General features: G+C 39.5%; 6 protein-coding genes across 9 annotated transcripts in view; 4 read left to right on the top strand and 2 right to left on the bottom strand.

Annotated features, from left to right (window-relative positions):
- The first annotated feature begins 258 nt into the window (after positions 1–258).
- Positions 259–1,689, top strand: LOC113216534 (probable 39S ribosomal protein L24, mitochondrial). Its single transcript, XM_026436282.2, has 5 exons — positions 259–515; positions 677–856; positions 938–1,140; positions 1,212–1,348; positions 1,475–1,689. Exons 1-5 carry the CDS (start codon positions 384–386, stop codon positions 1,606–1,608), a joined length of 786 nt encoding a protein of 261 aa, XP_026292067.1. The 5' UTR covers positions 259–383; the 3' UTR covers positions 1,609–1,689.
- Positions 1,690–1,887: 198 nt separating this feature from the next.
- On the top strand, positions 1,888–5,644 carry LOC113206123 (probable dolichyl pyrophosphate Glc1Man9GlcNAc2 alpha-1,3-glucosyltransferase). Its single transcript, XM_026422049.2, has 7 exons — positions 1,888–2,056; positions 2,466–2,738; positions 2,814–3,006; positions 3,113–3,470; positions 3,605–3,738; positions 3,842–3,981; positions 4,056–5,644. The coding sequence occupies exons 1-7, from the start codon at positions 1,998–2,000 to the stop codon at positions 4,480–4,482; spliced, it is 1,584 nt and encodes a 527-aa protein (XP_026277834.1). The 5' UTR covers positions 1,888–1,997; the 3' UTR covers positions 4,483–5,644.
- Positions 5,645–5,751: 107 nt separating this feature from the next.
- On the top strand, positions 5,752–7,529 carry LOC113206089 (uncharacterized). The gene is made up of 4 exons (XM_026422001.2): positions 5,752–5,923; positions 6,178–6,327; positions 6,425–6,578; positions 6,660–7,529. Exons 1-4 carry the CDS (start codon positions 5,875–5,877, stop codon positions 6,787–6,789), a joined length of 483 nt encoding a protein of 160 aa, XP_026277786.1. The 5' UTR covers positions 5,752–5,874; the 3' UTR covers positions 6,790–7,529.
- Positions 7,530–8,119: 590 nt separating this feature from the next.
- On the bottom strand, positions 8,120–20,891 carry LOC113206085 (proto-oncogene c-Rel). Of its 4 annotated transcripts, none has more exons than XM_052267850.1 (13): positions 20,391–20,891; positions 19,638–19,707; positions 19,038–19,118; positions 18,691–18,917; positions 18,199–18,442; positions 17,961–18,104; positions 17,757–17,855; positions 17,525–17,658; positions 17,329–17,425; positions 14,331–14,420; positions 11,413–11,601; positions 10,937–11,265; positions 8,120–10,833 (listed from the first exon to the last, which is right to left on the bottom strand). In XM_052267850.1, the coding sequence occupies exons 2-13, from the start codon at positions 19,648–19,650 to the stop codon at positions 10,465–10,467; spliced, it is 2,016 nt and encodes a 671-aa protein (XP_052123810.1). In that variant the 5' UTR covers positions 19,651–19,707; positions 20,391–20,891; the 3' UTR covers positions 8,120–10,464. The 4 variants fall into 4 exon arrangements, with proteins under 4 accessions (XP_052123810.1, XP_026277770.1, XP_052123811.1 ...); XM_026421985.2 differs by having other exon boundaries at positions 11,515–11,601; positions 20,391–20,877; XM_052267851.1 differs by lacking the exon at positions 20,391–20,891 and adding an exon at positions 20,232–20,330.
- Positions 14,427–17,322, bottom strand: LOC113206087 (embryonic polarity protein dorsal-like). Its single transcript, XM_026421999.2, has one exon. It carries the CDS (start codon positions 17,294–17,296, stop codon positions 15,995–15,997), a length of 1,302 nt encoding a protein of 433 aa, XP_026277784.1. The 5' UTR covers positions 17,297–17,322; the 3' UTR covers positions 14,427–15,994.
- Positions 20,892–21,859: 968 nt separating the features above from the next.
- The window catches only part of LOC113206088 (plectin-like), a 22,562-nt gene continuing 21,400 nt past the window's right edge, over positions 21,860–23,021 (top strand). Inside the window, exons 1-3 of the mRNA XM_026422000.2 lie at positions 21,860–22,058; positions 22,129–22,251; positions 22,342–22,533. Of these exons, the coding sequence (XP_026277785.2) occupies positions 21,984–22,058; positions 22,129–22,251; positions 22,342–22,533 (390 nt within the window). The 5' untranslated portion in view covers positions 21,860–21,983. The remainder of the gene's footprint in view (positions 22,059–22,128; positions 22,252–22,341; positions 22,534–23,021) is intronic.

Genomic DNA, 23,021 nt, shown 5'->3' with positions numbered 1-23,021 from the left:
CTTCCCTTTAAAGTCTCGAAGGCCAGGGTCAGGAATATCAAACCAAGCTGATGAGGTCAAATCTAACTAGAAGCGTTATTATAAATTACTCTACTACTGTTCCTATTTTTATTTTCAAATAAATTTTACAATCTGAACGGACTGAACTAGACTGAACTAGCGAGGTCTGAACAGCTCTAACAGAATTGCGGGAAGCCTCTTAGCAGGGTGCTCCTTTTCTTGAAGAGCATTTGTTTCTCATACTGATGTTGTTGTTCTTGTTGTTGTTGTTCCAGTCTGGTCTTCTGCTTGATCTCTCATGTCACATGTGTATTTAAAAACTCATTTAAAATAGAAAAAAATATCTATTCGCTTAAGTATTGTTGCTTGAATAACTCTTTAAAATGCGTTTCACGCTTACTTTATTGAGAAGGTGGAACCGACCACCACCCACTCCCCCCGAATACCAGATTGCCGAAACGACGAAAAAGTATGCTAACCTTCCAGAAAAATACATGGAAGATACAAAAAAATTGGTAAGAATAAATTTTTTAATTATTTTGATTTAAAAAAACAAACAAACACCGAAACATAAATAGAGAATTTAATACCTCAGAGTTATGTCAGCTGCTTTTATAACCATAATCCATTGTGTACTTTTAAGATCAGTAACAATAATGCTGTATTTGTGTCGTAGGTTTATTATCGTACACCCAGGGGCATAAACTACAGACCCAAGAAACTAAATCTTTTTCAAAACTACATTGGAGTTGCTAGGCCTTGGTCAGCAGAATCTCCTCAGGAAATTTCAGAAGCAGATGGATTTGTTCCATACGTTGAACCTCTGCGTGACTGGTTTTTCTTCCGAGGAGACCGAGTAAGATTAGCTGTGAAAAAATCATGATAAGTATCCTTCATTTACCTTTTTATCCATGATACTTTACCTTTCCCATCCTAGGTTCAAATTTTAACAGGAAAGGACAAGGGTAAACAAGGAATCATTGATATGGTGATTCAAGAGAGAAATTGGGTTATAATTAGAGGCTTAAATACAGAGATTGTTCCTCAAAAAGATGACGACGATGCTATCATTGGCTATTCTTCAACAGAGAGGCCACTACTTGTCAATACTCAAGTATCTCTTGTTGACCCAGGAGATTTGTAAGTTCAAAGAACATAATGGTAGATCTGTTTCAAAACTCTGGTGTGACTATGCTCTATCTTTTTGACAGGTTACCGACTGAGGTAGAATGGTCATGGACAGAGGAAGGAGAAAAGGTGCGAGTTTCCAAGAGAACAGGCCGTATCATACCTATGAGCAGAAGAAATGAAGAAACATTCCAGTACCAAAGCAAAGAGACATACGCTGGTAAGAATAAAATAGATAAAATTATGAATTATATACAAATGTGTGTGCATTTCTTTGTCACTTGTCCTGCAATATTCTTTTAAAGTTAATTGTGTCTTACCCATCAACATTTTCTCTGATTCACAGAAAATGCAAAAGATACGAGAAAAGAGGATATGCAGATAACTTTTGCACCAAAGTTAATGACATTTGAAATGGAAATTGCTCAAGAATTAGGAATTGAAGATGATAGAATCCCAAAGAAGACCTATTGGTACTGAAGTCATATTTCTTCTCATTGTCTCTTATTGATGATGGTTTGGAACATGTTGTGTACCGTGTAAATAAATTAAAGTACTTTATCTTTGTGACGTGTAAGTTACAGTTACAACATGTATAAATTTGATACTGGATAGTAACAAGCCCCGATGTAATGATAATATCATAAATAAATATAAAATAAACATAATAATGTCAGAAACACTTCTTTTTTTTAAAAAAATATTTTAAATTTGCCCGGCATCTCACCGCCTTTTACTAATTATACATTGCCGGCGCGAGAACCACACGTGTCAAATGTTTCGTGTTTAGATTTTTGAGCAATACGATACGAAGTGTCAGCAAGTCGGTCAGCTGGACGCTGCAGTCCGTCTCAAAGAACGCCGAAAACATGTTTTGGAGCGTAGTTTTGCTTATATCATGTGTCAAACTTCTACTGATTCCGGCCTAGTAAGTATATGTTTTTTAAACACAATTGTCGGTCACGTCTGCAGTTTTGTTCGTCACATCTATTTTTCTTCCACAATTCTTTCGATGAACTGGTAATCTTTCTCCACTTAATTTATTGCTCATCTTAAATTATGTCATTTCATCCTTCACAGAAAATTTACGAAGTTTGAACTTGCAATAGGTTATGTTTTGTCATATGATCTATTAGATTAGGGTTGTTTACCTTGTCAACATTACCTCAGATGAGCATCAGTCAGGTCATTTTCTTACCTTCTTTGCTTTGTCACTTCCAGTAACCATCTATCTATTACATCTTAAGTATCATAAGATTGATCTTGGCCATGATAGAGTTCAAACTTTCTGAAGTTTTCTGAATTTAAGAGGCAACTTTTGTTTTGTTTCCTTTCAGCCGATCAACAGATTTTGAGGTGCATCGCAATTGGTTAGCTGTAACTCATAGTTTACCAATCAAGAAATGGTATACAGAAGAAACTTCAGAATGGACATTAGACTACCCTCCCCTGTTTGCTTGGTTTGAGTACTTTTTGTCATTAATAGCTCAGTTCTTTGATCCAAAAATGCTCATTGTTACGAATCTTAATTACGCTTCACCTGAAACAGTACTGTTTCAAAGGCTCTCAGTAATCTTTGCTGATTTGATGTTTGCATATGGCACTAAAGAGTAAGTTTATTTCAACCTTTTAGCAAGTCTCTTTTGATGGCAATTTTATTCTCATGATATATTTTAAAATTTCAGGTGTTGTAAATATGTGGCCAATAGCGGCCTGCGTAAAAGTTCAAGGTGGAATTGTCGATGGAGCTCACCATCGGCAATGCTTCAGTTGCTATTACTTGGAAATGCAGGACTGCTGATAGTCGATCATATACATTTTCAATACAATGGTTTTTTGTATGGGATTCAACTCCTTTCAATTGCTAAGATACTTCAGGTATTTTAACATTTGCCCTTGTTTTTTTTTTCATTAAATGTATGTAGTGTTTTGGTTTAACTATGGTATGTCATTGTGTTTTTATTCCACTTTTTTTTGTCCCCAGGGGTCTTATGTTTCTGGAGCATTTTGGTTTGCCATTCTTCTGAATCTGAAACACATATATGCTTATGTTGCACCAGCATATTTTGTTTACCTACTTCGGAATTACTGTTTCCCTCAAGCCCCATCAAATGCATCATTAAAAGATCTGCATAGTCATTTTTCAATGAAAAGATTCACAGAGCTTGCTTCTACTGTGCTTGGTGTTTTTATTGTATCATTCGGACCTTTTCTGGTAATGAATGAGATAGGAAATGTACTTAATCGTCTTTTCCCCTTTAAAAGGGGTCTATCTCATGCCTATTGGGCACCAAATTTTTGGGCTTTGTATAATACAGCAGATAAATTCGTCTCTTTGACAGGTAAAGTTGAACTACAATCCTGTTTCTGTACTGCAATGTTGTTTGTAGAAAAGTGCAATTCTGATTATCGGTGCCCATAGGGCAGTTAGTTCGTCAGGATTATTTCAATTAAATTAAGTTCGTAATATTTTTAGCCCACCAATACAATTTACTCAAGAGATCAACTGGTGCATCGATGACGGGCGGATTGGTCCAGGAATTTGAACACACTCTTCTGCCTTCTATATCACCACGAACTACTTTCTTGCTGACTTTGGTTTCAATAACTGTAAGTAATTGATTTTTGGAATTTCCAGGGGTAATCTTTACTTCTCCATTTTTATACCAATGAGTGATTTGCTCTTTTTTAATTCTATTCAATGGTTTTCCAGCCCGCACTGATGAAATTGTGGTTTAGTCCTGGTAACCCATTGCATTTTGTCAGATGCCTTGTGCTGTGTGCCTGTGGTTCATTTATGTTCGGATGGCATGTCCATGAGAAAGCTATCCTCATGATAATAATTCCATTAACGTAAGATTATCATTCAATTTTTCACATTTTAATGTCTCTGACCTCAATTTAACTATAGAACCATCTTATTTCAGGGTTTTGGCTGTTGTTTGGCGACGAGAGGCTCAAATTTATCTACTTTTGTCAACAGTTGGGCATTACTCACTTTTTCCTCTTCTATTTACTTCATTTGAGCTGCCCATCAAAGTTTTACTGCTCTTAACACATGCAGTGTATGCATTTCTGAACTTGTCACATTTGTTTGCTTTGGGTAAGCCTGCATCTACATGGACATTACCACTTTTAAATAGGGTAGAGTCTGTATATCTAGTCGGTCTCCTTCCTTTGTTTCTATTTGAGCACGTCTTACATCCATATCTTGGACTCAATAAGAGACTACCTTTCTTACCTTTAATGATGACTTCAGGGTATTGTGCTGTTGGTGTGTTGTATTGCTTTCTTCAATACTACTGGCATTTCATGCAAATGTCAGGGTCAAATCATAAACGCAAAACACATTAAAATAGTTAGATTTTAAGCAGGTGATGTCTCTTGTTGTCCCTGTGACTGGATCTCAGAAAGTGCTTTTTTACTAAATCTTAAGCTTTGTTTTGTGCCAAAAAAATGTTCTCTACCCTTGTACACTTTTCTTTTGACCTACCTTGCTTCTTGGTGAGGTGTGTAAAGACTTACAATTAGGTGAAGAGAAGGATGAACCTTTTGCTCCATGTTGGAGCTTATTTGTTTGTATATATGTATATCTACAGAAATGACACTTTCTGCTTAAACTGAATACACTGAATTTTTATATTTTTAAAAACCTTAAAGATGTTTTCAAGTGTACCAACCAAGAATTTGATTGACAGGCATTTCAACAGATCAGTTAATGTATTTTTTTTCTGCATTCTGACCTATTCTCCAATGTTTTCAAATCATAACTATTGAATTTTATTTGTTTTGTAAGTATTTTAGTGGAAGATTTTAAGGTTGATACTTTTCCATCTCTTTAATGTAACCAAACATATCATGAAAACCTTTTGACATATGTCCTTTGCGTTGTCATTCGTTTTATTGACATTTTATGGTACATGTTGTGGAGGATAGTGGAAACAGCTTTTACATCTTATACCCCCTTGAAATGAGTATATTTGAGGTCCTTTTTATAATTGCAAGATTCTAAATCTGTTTGATTTTCTGTGTTAGTTATAATCATAAGATTTCTTTTGGAAATAGAGAGGGGAGAGAGTTGTGATATTTATCTATTCAATAAAGACTTCAATGAATTGTGTAATTCATCTTTAGCTTAGTCAATTTTTTAATCTATATTTCACGGACCAACTTCATTTTGGACATTGCTTTTTAGTTGAAGAGTGAAACATCTCGCCAAAATGATAAAATGCCAAAAATGTTTGATTCCCACTCTTTATTTGTAAAGTGATTTAGCATTAAGAGTGCTGCTCTTCCATTTCATTGAAATGGGTGTCCTCTCTATATATTTGTGAGCTATTTTGTTAAATAGTAATTGTTATAATAGTTAGGGGATGTGAGACAGTTCTGTGATGTATCTGCGTGCTTTGAAGTGGAGTCAATGTTTAGCTGTAGGTCTTATAAAATGTGGTGTAATTTTTTAATACATATTTGTGTTGTGGCAAATTACCCAGCAATAAATTTCTTGTCTTCTGAAGTTCTGGGGTTTCCCTATATCCCTATCACCTACACACCCTAGAGTCCTGTAGGTCCCTGTAGGACTCTAACACACCCCAACCACAATAGAAGGCGGTTGGCGGCAGTCAACCCCCTCCCACTCCACTTGCCACCGGAGTAGTAAACAAACACCTGAACCAAACACTTGTTGACATTTCTTTGCAGTGGCAGATCATTTTAAACAATTTCTTTGTTTAACTACACTTCAATATGAGGAGTCTTATTTACATTGCCTCCACAATTTTGTTGGCATCGGAATGTAAGTTGTATTTACGAAAAACAGCGTGTGGTGATTAGTTGGGTGTGGCAAATTTTTGTTCAATTATCTGGTAGCTTTTTTCATTCAGTGTAGTCTTATTTGTCAATTCGGTCAAACCACAATCGTCTGCTTGATTGTTGTGAACACAGTTTGTCCATATCAAAAATGATCGAAATTTCTCGTTGGAGTATGAGGTTATGGTTTGTCGCTTTGATCTTTGACTGTGTGTAGTCTGTTAATCTCTTATTTCTTAGGTATGGGCCTTGGTATCCTCGGGCTTTATTGCTATAAATGTAACTCCAACCAAGCTGGATGTGGAACACCTTTCAACTGGCTCTGGTATTGGGGAGAACAATGCGAGGAATATGATGACAAATGTGTGAAAATCATTGAACGCAAAGGAGGTGGGTATAATTTAAACCATGTATTGCGGACTAATTTTATTCGTTGGTTTATGTACCTAAAATCTAAACTGCAAACATATGCAATCCCTTATTTTAGCTGAAGAAATTATCACGAGGCAATGTCTGAGTCAGTTACAGCCGTACAGAACTGATATACCAGCAGATCATTATGAGGGATGTCGGCCAGCAGCAAAAGATGTTCGACTTGGACACTATGTCAATAATTCTATCAAGGAGTTAGATATTCACCGGTATGTAGCAAATAAATACAATATTTTGATGTCAGTTCTTACTATAGTCAGTTCATTGCACTATACATTTTTTCCTCACAGAGATCACTATGACAGCACAACTTGGTGTTTCTGCTACTTTGATAATCGATGCAACAGTGCAACGTCCTCTGTGCCATCAATATTGATATTATTTATTAGTTTGGTCGGCCTTTTGCCCTACTTAATCTAAATGTAAAATTTGATGCTATCAAATTTCTTAATCAAGGTACCCATGGATTACTTCCAATGATATTGTTGTTTTTCAAATTTGTGTGTCATTGTACCACAATACCATTTAATTGTTTTTGACCATTGTATTACATATCAATATTTTTCTACTTTTGTTTTCTTGGGGATATTATATGCACTTAGACCCTTTGAAGTTCTATAATTTGTACTTATGATATTACAAAGAAAGGTACTACAAAAATATGTTTGACTCAAATTATCTGCCTTAGACTATGAAACAAAGTAGGTCCAATCCGTCCACTATGCTGTGAAAATATTTGTTCTTTACCTGATATCATAGTATATATATACAAAAATATTTTGAATTGTCTGTCCTGTGTAATTTTAGGCTTTTTAACCTTCCCCTACTTGGGAAAATGTAGTAAACCAGTTAAGTATTAATTTAAGAGAAATGTGACGATTTTTTTGTACTGGTTGTTTTTTTATTTCAATGCTGGTTTTATCTCATTTGTCATCCCTCACAAGAATTGTAATTCATTTGTTCACACACATCTCTTTACTATACTGCGTTAAATCATTCCAGCTAGAGATTTTGTATAGTTTAATAATTGTTTCCATTACATCTAGAGTAGTCATTGTCAAGTCATTGTCCGTCCACTTGCTGTTAGAGTATGTTAATATTCAGATTTCTTTTTGAATATTAATGCCATTGATTCAGTATATAAAACATGCATAACAGAATCCTTTCGTTTCAATCACTTCGACCACTTTCAGTGTTTGTCCTGCCTTTACAAAGCAGAAAGGAAAGAAGGAGTGAGGAGGTAGAGCTTTCTTCTGAACTGCCTTTTACTGATGCAGACCATTATTGTGAGCCCGGCGGGCAGCACAGGCACGTGGCACGTACTCGTGCACAACTCGTGCACATCAAGGCTAGACTTGTTCTCAAAACCACTTAGTAAATCAAATGGGACTACCAGGATTCTTAATCTATTGTGCTTTGAAAATATGGTATTCTAAAAGCAACAAAGTTGAACCATTATAGGGTAATGGGCAATTTTAAGCTTTGAAATTGCTAAAATTAAAGTTGAGTGCAAAATTGGCCTTTTTGGCTCCTAAAAATCCAGACAAGTTGCATACTGAAGCAAAATTGACTCAGAATTCGTGATATTCCACCATTTGTGCGGTAGTTCTAAACATTCTATTTCAAATCGACAAAAAATTGGTTTTTTTTAAACCTTGGTTTTATGTGCAGGTCTCTGCTGGCTGCAACAAGTAGATATGGAAAGGGGATTTAAGATAGGCTGTAAAATGTGCCATTAAAGAAAGTCCTCTTAAGAACCATTAGGCGCTGTATTTGTGAGTTTCTCGATATACAGTGTCTTTCTAAAGTAACATTTCATAAAAGTAAATTAACTAAAAACATGTCCGTAAAAAGATCTTATACTCCATATCACAAAGATTGTGGATTATAACCCACCATTTTCAATAGATTTCTATATCACTGACAACATTAAAACAGATGCACACTTGATGTGGCAAACAGTAACAAGAGGTCTTCGTAAAGATTAAAAAGGATCAATTGATTGCACATAGGTAGCTCTTCAACAGTAAAATGTCTTACTATATAAACTCATGATGAAAAAGGGAAAAAACACCTTACATAGTACAAGTATTGTAATTTCAATCACACTGCGGCCATCTTATTTCGGTGACACAATCCTTAATATTAAAGTTGAATATACTTTGTTATTAACATAAAAAACAGCAGTGCAAAAGAGAAAATAAACTAGGCATGTAGATAGGTAACAGGACCACTCAGACACAACTACAGGTACAACAAAGACAGATTCTATACAAATAAAATACATTAAGTAAGCAAAAAAACAACTTGACAATGGAAGTCAACAATTTTGGCTGTTTTTTTTTTGTTTTGTTTTTTGTAAGACTTGGAAACAAATTATAAAAGTTGAGTAGAAGGAATGAACCAATACTTTGTAAGAGATAATGTGAACACAAATGCAATAGCAGCATAGCCAAGGACTATGCCTACACTACACCCTCAAGAAGTATTAAAGGGCAGAAGATTTGCTCAACACTATACTACAGAACTTGATGGCATAAGGATGACCGCTTTGCTTGATTAACCTTAATATAACTTTTTCCTGGATCATATTTTAAGGGAAATGATGTAGTAAGGTTAACACCAGGCGAATTATAAAATAAAAATAAAAGACAAATGAGAAAACTTAAACAACAAAATATTTCTCAGGTACAGCGGAATTCACACATGGCAAGCAAACACTGCCTTCCAAATGAGGAATTAAAATTGATATTCCAAATTTCTTAAGTCACTACACAAGGTTCAATTACTTCTTCTGTTCATAATATCAGATACTATAGACTAAAGAAGTCAGGTAACATATAAGTTCCTGAAACATGGGTTTATAAAGTGCTGATAAATTCATGAGCCTTTTAAAGACAATAAAGAGTAAAAAAATACTGAAAAACTAAGCAACAGCATAAGAACTTATAGATGTAATCATGATAACTTGAGTTTCATTACATAATTGGAAAGACAAGTAAATTTAATTTTAGACACCCTGAAACATGATAAAAGTGAGTAAAAAAATTAATAAAAAGTTAAAATATCACATCACCAGACCTATGAAAAGGAGGTTCGTTAAGAATGTGCAGACAGCACACCATCTTAGACACTTAAAAGGCACAAAGATCTCATTACCAATCTAATAGCCTCAGTCGTATAACTAATTGTAAGTACACAGAGCAGTGTTGTACTCTAATAGTTTAAGAGCTACCACAATGGTTGCTATGAAATTAAGATTATCACGGCTTGATGTCAGCAGATAATGCAGATAACACCAGTTTCTCCAGATTTTGTTTCCATTCGGACATCAGTAATACATAATACATTATTCAAGTGTTCATTGTTAACATTAAAAGATCTAGTACAATGTTTTGTTTGACTCAAGGCTAAGGCCCCTATATGTAAAAGAAAGCATCTTTTCAAAACAGTTTTGGTAAACTCTTAAATTATATATACAACACCATAGATTGTATAGTATACTGATAATTTCACAGTAACTTCTACACTAGACAGCCAAACGATCATATATCTTCAAATGTACTCTCTGGTAAATATGTGAGGATGAACATGTGAGACCAAGGGATCAGCTGTTGATTATTCTTTTTCCTCCTCTCTTTATAATTACTCAAATTATTCAGCTAATCTACAGAACTCGATCTGCAATAATTACAATAAGAATTGACACCTTACCTGAATGATAAGCAATTACATGTAACATTTAATTTTTTGAGAAACACATTTAGAAACTGATAATTCATTCAATGATAAAAAATATTCTAACCCTGTAAAGGGAGTCAAAGTAAATATAAGAGATTCAAATAATGAACACCTCTTCATTTGAATAGTACATATGCCTGACATCACTGCTTACACAATACAGAGAACAGAACAGTTGTCATGAGAAGCAAAAGTTGAGCACACAAAACATCCAAAGCAGTCTTTCTAATAGGAAAATAATAACTGAGGAAAAAGGCTAAAAATACAAATTTTTAATAGTGGCATGTCTTAAGTTGACTAATATGAATGAAGGCTGTGATGCCTCGGGTAAGATTTTGAGTTCTCTACACTCACTTAACTACAGCTAGGGCCGGTTTCTGATAGAGTAAGATTGCTGGACATTTGTTCTGAGAGATTTCCTTCCCATGGTCCAAGAGCATACAGCTCACTGGAATTCAACTCTAACCGTTCAAGCTCATAAGAAGATACTCCAGAAACAGGTGGAACTGGGTCCACGCTCGAATAAGATTGAGCTCCTCCATTTAATGGATTTGTAGGACCATTAGGGGCTAGTGGATCGTAGTTGGCAGAGGGGTGGTTCCCAGCATACTCAGCAGGGGACAGAGGCACACCCATTGCCACATTGTTCACTGGTTCAACAATACCAGAAAAGGGGCTTTGCACTCCAGGAGCAACTGACATGCCTGAGACACCTGCATGTATCTGCAAGAGATAGAAAAGATTTAAAAAAAATTAGTAGCACATAATTAAAACTGGTGCAGAGATTCGATCACTTTGTTCTACATTTCGCCACCTTGAAACTTACCCCGTCGGGAGAAAAGTGAGGTGCAGTCGTGCAGCTACCTCCACCCAATAAGACACTTCTCACATTAGGGATGGACACGTTGCCTGGGACAGTAGAGACCATGTGCCCTGTGCCAGCATGATGTGCGTAGGGCTGCTGCGAGTAGGCGCCGTACACACCAACACCCATCCCCATTCCATACGGAGACGGCGCCTGATAGTCCCCAGGAGACGGAGTCCGCCCGCCTGGTAATTGCGGACTGTGGATGGGAGTGGGTTGTGGAGATTGCCCGGCACCGGGGTACATTGGGGATAGATTACCTGGTGGGTAGTACATTCCAGGACTGGCATCTAAAATAAAAATAAAAAGACAATTGAAAAATAAGGTGGTTGTCAGAAAATACAAATTAAGGATAAATTGGTTGACTATTCTGGTGGTGGTATGGAGCAGACTTGTCAGAAGAACAAAACAATAAGTTGAGCAGCTTCTTTCATTACCATCATCCACTATCCACCACCTTGGCGAAACCACTCTGCTGATCGCTCCCGAGCTATCTTCTGACGAGTCTTCTCCATTGCACCTCCAAAAAACCTTATTACCTGCTGGTTCTTTTTTGATGGCATGTAAAGTGCCCTCATTTTTCACAGCACGGACGCTATCTGGACTAGCAGCACTGTACCGATATCCTAGAGAGCAGAGCACACGGATTTTCAGTTTTATATGGTAAAATTAAAAGAATTGATTTTTTCGAATGGAATAGAACAGGTATCAATAAAAGCATAAAAGCATTAGCACATGGATTTACTGAAATCAAAATGAGTAGGAGCAGGGCATCACACAACGTGATAGCATAAAGTCCGGAAAGCAGAGGCGAGAGCCATGTAAGCATGGGGAATGTCAAGTGCTGCTAGAGATATGTTATTCTCTTGTAATATAATTTCATGAAATCGTACCTTTATCAAAGCAGTCCGCCACCAAACCCAAAAATACACCATAACCATGAGCAAGTAGGAAGAATTTCAATTAAGTTTTTAACCAACAACCATCTTGTATGGCAGCAACATAACATAACTACTTCAGAACTGTAATAAAATGGGACCAAAGGGGCATGACTAAATCATCTTCATGTAGGATAAAGTAGAATGGTAAGGAAGGAAAGAAAGAAAGAGAAAGAACCTTTTTTTTAAAAAAACAAAACAACAAAAACAAGTTTAATTTATTAAGCAGTAAACAGATGTAACTACATCAGTAGTTTTCCAAACAGAACTAAATGAAAAACATTGAAAGAATTGTAGGACACCAGGTGCTCAAAAGACAAGGCGCAAAGAAGAAGACAAATTTATCCGAATCCTGATGACCTCTAACAAAATTTATAATAAACAAGAACAAGAGAGTAGAGATCGACCAAATACAAAGGTTGTGAAACAACTTCTACACTTTTCAAATTTAAGACTGTAGAAAAGATTCATGAGAGATCTTAATTAGTTCCTGGAGGCTAAGGGTCATTAACCTCACTCACCAGGCTACCGCAATTTTCCATGCAAAATAGAGATGGTAAAATAAAATAATTCAGATACTGCATGATGGCAAGATTTTAGATTTTGTTTAGCCAGACTTCAATCTGCGCCTGACTACGACTGGGTAAATAAATAAACTGCAGGTTCCCTAAGAACAGTTGAGACATAGATCGGCAACACATACATCCAAAGCCCGCATTCAACATGAACATTGTTTATAATGTAACAGCATCAATGAAGAAACATTATGACAATGCTACATATACATAATATAATCCAAGCAAACCAAAGCAATATGCCAAATGTTTTGCGAAGCTTACAGTCCCAGCAAAGTTGCCAAATGTCATCAGACACCACACATAGCAAAGAACAAAAAAAAAAAAGAAATACAGAAAGAAAGAAGAGGGGCGGTATTTCAAGAAACAAAGCAAAAGGAATGCAAGAAATATGAATTCGAAGGGTTGTGACTTTGTGAATTTGGGTGCCAAGTAAAATGTTAAATAAGTACTGGACCAACAGTACAAGTCCTGCTCCAAGGAAAATCAATAAAAATTAAAAATCAAAATATTTTAGAGTACTTCAGAGAAGCTTCAAATGCTAATTAATATCACAACAGCAGCTATTAATGCAATTAAAGTTTGCTAAATAGTTGTAGATTAGATTAGAAAATTGAATCTTTTTTAAAACATTGCACCGCTGGTATATTAAGTTGCAAGTTCTAATGAATACCCAACCCAGTACAGTATGTGAAGATACGAATTTTCCCTAATGGAAGTGAGGGGGCAACAAGGTTCCTTAGATACAAAAAATTGTAAGGCACAGAATGGAAAATTATCTTTAAATTTTGGGTTAGAAAATATTCAAGACTTGAATTTTGAAACAATTTCAAAATAAATGTCACAATTATGTAACAACATTATAATGGATATATTCCTAGGCAATTCATCACAAAATCCTTTAGAATTGCTTCCCAGATATGTAAACCTTTGTGTATATTGAGGAGGATAGCCTGGGTGAACCTAAACCTAGAAGTAAGTGCACCAACTTTCTTTAACTGCAGTAAATAAATGAAGAAGGCCTTAAATTCTGATCAATTAGGGATAAATAGAACCCCAAGAGCATCTGAGTGTTCAAAAACATCATATTCATCATACATGTATAATCAAAACAGTAGCCAACAACCACCCTGATCAATCAAAACAGTCAAAGGCATAATCTTCACTACCCAACTTTCTTTTTTAAAGCAAAACCATGATAAAAACCTCTAACTTCAAGTATGTTTAACAATTACCCTGCAGTGAAAGAGCTAAATTAAATGTATTGTGTTGGGCCTAAACGCTTCCTAACTCACAAGTAAGTGTAACACAAGTGCCATAAGGTTGATTATTGATTTATCCTAAACCTAATCTTAGATAAAATATTAAATGATGTACAAATGTGTTCATATCAGTACATTTTAAGAAGAGCCCCAGCCGGAGTGACCTCCGGAACCTTGGGTGGATCCAAAACGGACACCCACCAAGATCGGCCAAATGTGTGAAAATATAAGTGAAGGACCAGCCTGTTAAAAATTACAAATATTAAATTTCACTATAAACCTATTTTAAAAATATCAAAAGCAGTTCAAGTTTCAGGAACTTTTAAAATATTAGTCTCTACCAATATTTATTGCTTTGTTACAGTTATTGAGGTGTAAAATCTACTACTTTTGTCAGCACCAAGACTTCAATTAATTTTCAACCTATCTTAAGAGATTAGAGAAGGGTGGCCAAAATATACAGCAACTTGTGTTGACACCAATCCTAATACATAATAACCACCACCAACCCAGCACCATGCCGGCACCACAGGAGGCTCATAAACCCTTACAACACCCATGTATGGAGAACTGTACTCACTAGATTTATCATGTTCCTGAAAATGCCTCAATGAGGTAGCACTAGGGTCATCTGCATACTTCTGCCTCTTTCGCTTTAAAACTACAGGATCTAAAATGAAAAAACAAAAAACAAAAAACAAATCAGTTCTTATGAAAAAAAAGTCTTAACACACTACCAATAGATTGTGCAAATAAATAACAAAGGCAAACAAAAAAAAATGTTAGTTAGATCACATCAAAGACACTAAAAAGTTCCAAATGACTAGAAAATGTAACGAGTAGCAGCTCAAAAACTAGCATAAATTCACTGATCAGCCAATGCAGTAAGTTAAGCTAACAATCAACAAAATGATTAGGCACTTAATATTTCTTACCAATCACAATCACAAGTATAAAAAATACCATGCTATGGTAACTAAGGTGTGAATACAAATACAAGGACTGGGCGGATATCAGACTTGTTTAAAATTTGGTTTCACAACATGTGATTGAGGTATCCAATGGTTCTACTAGTACATGTAGGATGTGAAAGGAAGAGTAGATTCTGTCTAAGACAAATGCATTGTGACTAGAGTCTTAGAAGCATTGCTACTGCACAGTGACAAATTTACATGAACTTAGAATTAACATTAAGTAAGTAGGTAATCCTCAAAAATTGTCTCCAATATTTAAGAACCTAAGTCAGATTCATTATCTGGTCCTGAGGTTAATGATTAAATATTAACCCTAAAATAAACAAATACTGAAAGCAAATCCATCCTGCTTGTGAATGTGCGTGCAAACACTTAAATTCAAATTTAACATAACAACAAAAACCTGGTAAGAACGCAGGAGGAAAACAATGCCATTACCAGCCCACTAAACTGTGATTGATTAGTTCAGGGGAAACAAGTGGACCTGTGAGACAGGTACTTTCAAAACTCTTGAAATGACTATTTATGATGGAGTACAAATTGAGTACCCTTGGAGAACACAAAAAACAAGAGAAAAATACAAAAACAATAAATAATAGTGTATAACAAGTCTTCAAGGAATAATAAACAATCAAATGTTACAGTTAAGTCAATCTCATTTTGGCTTGATGACAAGCCACTAAATTTGATTTTCTTATGACACACAATCTCTCCTTGGTACTCACAAATTATCAAATTGTATAAGACAAACAATATGCATGTCTTTTTTGAACAATACAATTATGTAAAACACTATATCACTGATCTAGGGCAAAGGCAGATAAACTGCTCTTTCAGCCCATAATCTCCAACAGATGATATATATTATCAAACCATTCACATTCAGGCAGACAAACCTAATCACTTCCCAGCCTTGACCACATAGTTTGTGTCAAATGTATCCAAATGAACACAACATGAGATGTTTATCAATATTGGGTATACATTGAACAAGATACAAACTAGTCATGTGGGTTAAGTGACATGTTAGTCCAACAAGCAAACCATTTTCAATCTATTTAACCAACTCTTCAGTATTACTTCTCAAACTATGGGAATAATTCCAAGTTCCCACATAACACGTACAAAAGCCTGTCCTCACAATCAATCAATCCACAAACTTTCTCAAACAGTACTGGCCCAGAAGCCAAGACAAACTTCTTTTCAGATTTACATGACTGAAAATGAAGTAATTAACAAATTTAAATCCAAAGGCGATGTCCAGTCAAGTTCAAACGCCTTGGGTGTTCATAGCCATCTTTGCCCTTTCAGGCATCAATATTCTCCCTCCTTCAACAGGACTGTAGTAAGATGACATTTCATCAAATTCGGATACAGTTGCACGAGGGGCCATGTCAGTATACAAATCAAGATGTTCAGCTTCAGTGAGACCGGTTAGAACATCATTTACATCATTTAACAAGATATTATTGTTTTCTTGATCAGCTACAGTCATTGTAGGCTGAGTCATCATAGGCGCATCTCTTTCCAGACTACCACGAAGACTAATAAAAATGCTGTCTTCACCATCAGGAAAACGGGACAAATTACCCATGCTAGCTCCAATATTATTCCTAGCCACAGTTGTCGGGCGTGTAGGACTGCGCATACTGCTTCCCCGAGAAAGGTTCACAACTTTCACATTCTTCTTCTTTTCAGGACTCTTTTTGGAGAAAAGTTTAGAAAAGAAAGTTGCTTTGGGAGATTTGGGCGATTTTATTTCTGGAGGAGGAGGAGGAGGAATGGGCTTGCAAGGAGGTAGGGGAGGAGGAAGGAGCTCATGAGGCGCCCTCTTTGCCCGTTTAGGGGGCAAAGGAGGCACCTTTTCAGGAGACTCCCTTTTAGAAGGGGTACTACACGGTGTATGTAAAAGAACAGGGGTAGATGGAGGGAGAGTGGAAAGAGCCTGCTCATAACTATCCATTAATTCCACAGGATTTTTCATGGCCAACTGTAAGCTTGAATAAGAAGTGTCATCATACATGTCCTGGAAATCATCAATATCCCGCAGGTCTTGCAAATCCATTTTAATTGGACACAAGTCAGTTTCGCCTAGACCCCGACTCTTTGAGTCTGCATAAAATTCATCTAATTCAGCTCCAACCTGTTTAATAAGCTCATTTAAGGCTTGTGTTTCCTCAACCTCATTATTCATCATTCCAGAGATGATAGACATGTTAGTGTTCTCCTCAGAGGGACTTATTTTCTGCCATTTGTGCACCTCTGCATAGTCTGCCTCCTCTACATTTTGACGCATATTTACAATGACATCATTGTTTTGAGTAGTTGGAGCTATGAGTAATTCTGATGTTACAACCATTTGAGCCATCAGTGGCTTGGTTTCCTCAGTCGGCATGTCTGGTGAAGCAATAGGAACTGGCACTTGCTCTGCAGTGCTGATATCAACAACTTCAGGCAATGGCTGTACTGGTACCATTGATAGAGGAGCCATCACACCCGTGCCGCTGAGTGCCAGAGCCGGATCACCACCAAGAATTTGGCTGAAAGCGCTGAAATTTCCTTTCTTCGCCATGGCCTTACGCAAACTCCAGAATGAGGTCCTACCTGAATCTAGGGGTAACATCTGGAAGGGAAGTGGGTCACTTGTAGCACCATCTGACGGTCTTTTCAACTGAATAAAGACATTAACAGGTCCATCAACCTAAAGGGGTGGAAAAAGCCAATTACATTTATGAAATCAAAGAAAAAGTAAATAAACTCAAGGAGATAACAGAAAAATTGTGGATGAAACAAAACCTACCTCAAGCCTTTCGTATCTGGGAGTACGGAAAGAAATGGCAACTTGTTTGTGAACTTGTGATGGTTGAAAATCAGCATAAGCTTCCCACTTCACTTGATTGTCCCTCTCTTCATAAAACCTGATCTGAATATCTTCTGCAATTTAAGATAGAAAAAAAAGAGAGATTTAATTTAAATTGAGAAAGTTCTAGTGTACTGAGAAGGAAGAATTTCATACTCAAAGAAACACAAACCTTTAGCAACCTTTTCACAAAGTAAAATCATCTCTTTTCCACCTCCTACTGAAGCACTTGCTTCACTCAATTTGCAGATCACCAAGTCAGACATTGCTTCTAATATTTACAAAGAAAGAAAAAAACAATCAAATAATTAGTGAGACACATTTCTTTAAAATCACGATGGAGGTTGTTAAAAAAAGGTCAATTTGGTCAATTTACTTTTGTCATAGATTGGTTCAGATACAACAGGAGCTAAAGCTCTTGTGTAAGTATTTGGTTCTGGTCCTTCCAGGAACACTTGGAAACACAGACGTACAGCATTCAAATCTATTCCAGTTGGGTGACCGCGATGAGCAAATCCAGCTAAAACAAAAACAGTTCCAATGTAAATTGTTTGTGAACTTTAATGGCTAATGTTGATACTTTCAAAAGTGTATGGATAAAAACATATACTAACTTCGGAAAGGATCAACTCTTATTTCCTCCCTCACACGCAAGGCATCCTCAATATCTTTCTTCTTGACACATTGAATACCAAGGTTGGAGAATGAAACTATCATGTTGTTGGATGACACATGTTGAGAGAAAACTCCCCTTTTACAACCCTCTTTACCCACAAGATTATGAGGATGTGGCCGGTATGGCGGATCTTTGGTGACGCATGATACTATTACAGCTGCTCTACCTTTGTATCCAACAACCTGCAGGGAGAATGTAAATAATATATATTACATATACGGTACTAAAGGTGTCTCTCTCGTGAAGACTGAAGACCCGAAGTTGTCAACTGTTTTGGTGCAAATAGTTGTAATTATGGCTTATTAGCGCCAAAACAGTTGACAACTACGCGCCTTCAGTCTTCACGAGACTAAATCCACCTTAATATTTGAGAAATGAAAAACAAAGCACATAACAAACAAACAACAATAACAAGCAATCAAAGGGTTACCTGAATAGTAGGATAAGTTTTGTTTTCTGGTGTGCTGTTAACACCTGGTATAGAACCTGCAGATCGTCCCTCACATTCATAACGAAATCTTAATGCTTTGGAAGCAGGTTGTTCCAAAATAACAATGCGAGCAGTTTCGGCTGACAGGCGACGTCTATCGCCAGATTCTGACATGTTGGTTCCAGTGGTATTTACAGCGTGATCCGTATCCATTTGAATTACATCAACTGGGACAAAGATTTCTTATCAACAATTGTTCAAGCTGATTGAGATTGGGTCATTATTGAACAGAACAATGGGATAATGGGACCAACCATATATTAACATGAAAAAACCTGAATACTTACTGACATCACTAATGTGCAAGCTCCCAGCTGTTTGAGCTTCATCCTCCATCCCCGTTACATGCGCCAGCTGATCATCTCCGCCTGTACAAATGCAGGGAAACACAAAGTCAAACATTTTCAATTTGAGAACTAATAAAAGCGTATCCTCAGCTACAGAAAGATGTTAAATACGGTATAGAAAGAAGGAAAAGGAACTGAAGTAACTTTAAAGGTAAGGGATTATTAGGACACATGAAACTATGACAAAAAAAAAAATGAATACAGAAGCAAGAAGCAGAAGAGCTGTGAGAGCTGACAAGGCATAGCAGTGAAAACAAGTAATCAAACAAGAAATAGAGGTGAGAAAATGAAAGTAATAATTAACTTAAATACAAATGCATGACAAAAAGCAATTTTCAGGGTCATAAAACATTAGGACCAATTACTGTTCCGCTAGCTAAGGCCACTAACTGTAAGATATACACTCTTTGAGATTTAACGAGATTCTAGTACTACGGGTAGAAAAAGGTAAATCATGCAGATTTTTTTAAAATTAAGGAATTGACATGCAATTTGTTTTAAATGCTGCAAGACAAATCTCAATGGCATAGCTATACCAACCTAGGTGATCCATTAGGATGGATGGCTGCACCTCAGTTGGATCACCAATAAGTCCAAATCCCTAACAGGACTGGAATTGGAAGAGAAAAACAAAAAATTAACCTACAGGGAATTCTCGTCACCAACCTTAAGAAGATTGGATTAGGAATACTTAAAAGGGGTAAAACATGTACGTTTGACAGACCGCTACCATGCAACACAAACTTATCACCAAACACAGAGGATGGAAATGGTAACATTTAAAGAGGGGTGGGGAAAGCCCATACCACAAAAAAAATCCAGATAGTTGAACTAAATATTAAACAAATTAGCTGTAGTTTATATAGTATTATTTTGACCGCATATTAAAGACAGAGTGACCTAACGAGAATACTGAAAATAACATACACTGCATCATTTTATTGAAGGGAATGAGTGTACAATAAAGTGCATATTAAGAAAGTGAGGACTTGATCATTCCAACACAACAATTCTAGAAATTTGGATCGCATTCAGGATTGTGCTGACATTCGCGATGACACTTACGCACTTGAGGTCTATACGAGGGATCCATAAGCCGTACTAAAAATACAGCCTATTCACGCACATACACACCCAAAAACAATTAAAATGCAGCGCACTTCGTTGGGTGACGGTGGCACTTCAACACAGGTGTAATCCGATATGTACGCCAAGTCACTCCATTTTCGCACTAAATCAAAAACTGGGGAACACAACCGGAGCTACACACACATAATCCAAAGCCAGGCCTACCTCAAACACAGACATGACCGATGCGACTCGGGACCACAACCTAGCCTGTCCCCTGGCCAAAGCACTTCAAGGACCTTCCGTTCCGAACTCACTACCCGAATGAACGACCGATGAAACACGCGCAGGTTCAGGCACCGACACGAAGATACGCGATTCGCAATAAATGCGAGCACGAACACATTTCCTAAGACAATTAATGAATTACGTTGAGCAGCAGCAACGACCGAACTCAGTCTGCTCTCGGTGGAGACTCAGCCAGCAGTGGACGGCGAGAGTATTTTTGGAAAATATGACAATATTTCCCAGAATTGAGCCAGATTCGCACTCCGATTGGTCGAGCGGTTCACGTGATTTGAGGTTCGCGGCACAGCCACTGGTCACTCGAGCGCTACAGTCGCTTTTCGTACAACAAATTTCGGCGCAAAACCCGATAAATCAGCTTGGCATGTCACAGTAGCTGGAGTTAATAAACGGTTTATACAATTTTTAGGTGGTTCGAAGCCTCGAGGGTGCCTGTTACCGCACGGTCACCAGGAGAACGCGAATACGAGTGACGTCAAAACAATGCAGCCGACGCACGGCGGCGCAAGGCGGTGCGCAGGGCGTGGGGGTGGGGCGCCAAGTTCAAGCGCATGCGTGGTGGCGGCCTCGGCGACGAACCGCGAACCGCGACGAACAAGCCGAGGAGTGAGAAAGAGAGAGAGATAGAGAGAAAGGGGGGGAAGAGGGGGTGGGGGCAGCGATAATGATAACGACGACAAAGGTTATTCCAATTTTCCTCATGAGCGTAGCCCCTGTCTTTCGAGGGAGCGGATAAAAAAGCGCGAAATATGGTTCGGGTCGGGTCGGCAACTCTACACCCACGAGCGCCTTTGGCTGCACACTGCCCATTTTCAACGCTGAAACAATCTAAGCGTTCATCTGTTCCCTCGTTTCACTTTTCGAAACAACAATGGGCCTAAATCCTAGTTTGGAGGTGAGCCCCCACGGCCACGAGACCAGCGTCGTTGACGAGTCTGTAGCAGCATGTTCACGGCGGGGCGGGTGAAGAGTTACTACTTGGCGTCTGGAGGCCCCGGCGGTGACAGCCCGGCCGGTCAGCGGGGGCCGCAGGGACCCCTCGGGCTGTGGCAGACGCTGAGGCCGCCATGCGAGCGCCAGGGCCCGCGGCCCAGCACACGTTCAGCACAGGCGCCCCAGAGTCTCGTCGCCAACCTCAAGAAGACCCAGAGCAGCCTCCACGTCCCGCTAGGGGAAGAAGCTCCGGGCGTGCTGGGCACGAGGGCCAGGAAGTCTCGTTCGGTAGGAGACCTGTCGCACTACGCTAAGCACTTCAACAAGTGCAGGTAATGGCGTCCTGGCGTCCCTAGCTCTCTACGAGGATTGTGCTGGTGCGGGTGGTGTCGGATTCCCTAACGGAATAGTGTTGCGGTTTACCCCTACAGACGGGGCGGCCCGCTGCCAATGGACCGCGGCCCGCTGACGGGAGCCCTGGACGGAGCGCAGGCGCAGGGGGCGCCGGGCACCGCAGGGTGCGCCGCAGCCCCCGGGGCCTCCGGGGCACCCGGGGCACTGCGTGCGTGCCTGCTCCTCATGCTCAACGCCTGGCGGGTGCGGCGCGAGGAGGCGCGCGCGCTGCACGGCCGCGTGGACCAGATGAGGCTTCAGGTGCTGATCGCGACCTCCATGCCCTGCAGGCATCTGCATCCCTCTAACATCGTCTTCATACTCCCCGCAGGTGACCACCCTGCGGGCGCTGAACAAGCAGGAGGCGGAGCGGTCATGCCGGGCTCACCAGGACGCCGGCAGGGCGCGGGCGTATGGCGAGGCGCTGAGGCAGCAGCTTGACGCGCTCAGGACTGTACGGCAAGCCTAGCCTGCACGAGGTGCGTTGGGCGTGGGTCTCCGCCGGGGACTACTCGGTCTCAGTGTCCGCCACCTTGGTCCGCAGGAACACGAGCTCGTGGGCGCGGCCAGCGCGGCCCTGGAGGCGCGGGTGTCCGAGGCGCTGACCACCGTGGAGAACCTGCGCAACGAGCTGCGAGCGGCGCGAGAGGAGGCAGCCGCCTTAGACGGCCAGCTCTCCAAGGAGCGCGCCAAGCTGGCGGCCGCCCGCGAGGAGCGGACGCAGCTGCGAGAGCAGGTGCGAACATGTTCGGTCGAAAGTCAAAAGCCGTCAGACAGTTGTGCCCCTGTGGGTCCAGCGCGCCCAGTGGGGAGAGGGGTGACTCCACGTCCGGGTCTAGGAAGTAACGGGTGACGTCATCCGGTGGGGCGGCAGACATGCCCGTATATGGTGTGTCGGCACTCGCCCCCCGCAATCGCACGACCCGAGAAGTTCACAGGCAGCCGGGGGCGGCAGGGGGCGGCCGGGTGGCCAGGGGGAAGGGGGGGACACCTCGCCTCCAGTCCAAGTGGCGCCTTGAGTGGCGCCGCCGACGCCCCCCTCCCAACGCCCATCCCCAAGTCCCCTCCCCATGAGGTAGTCGGGGGTGGGGCTGGCGGCGGTCGCACGTCGGGATGGCTTGGCGCCAGAGACACTCTTGGTCATGATGTGTCACCGGCCATCGGCCTCGGTGTCGGCCTCGGTGTCGGCCTCGGTGTCGGCCTCGGCGTCGGCCTCGGCGTCGG

This window comes from Frankliniella occidentalis, unplaced genomic scaffold (assembly GCF_000697945.3).
Source record: "Frankliniella occidentalis isolate FOCC.00 unplaced genomic scaffold, Focc_3.1 Scaffold60, whole genome shotgun sequence".
NCBI lineage: Eukaryota > Metazoa > Arthropoda > Insecta > Thysanoptera > Thripidae > Frankliniella > Frankliniella occidentalis.
This window is presented reverse-complemented; position numbering and strand designations above follow the sequence as displayed.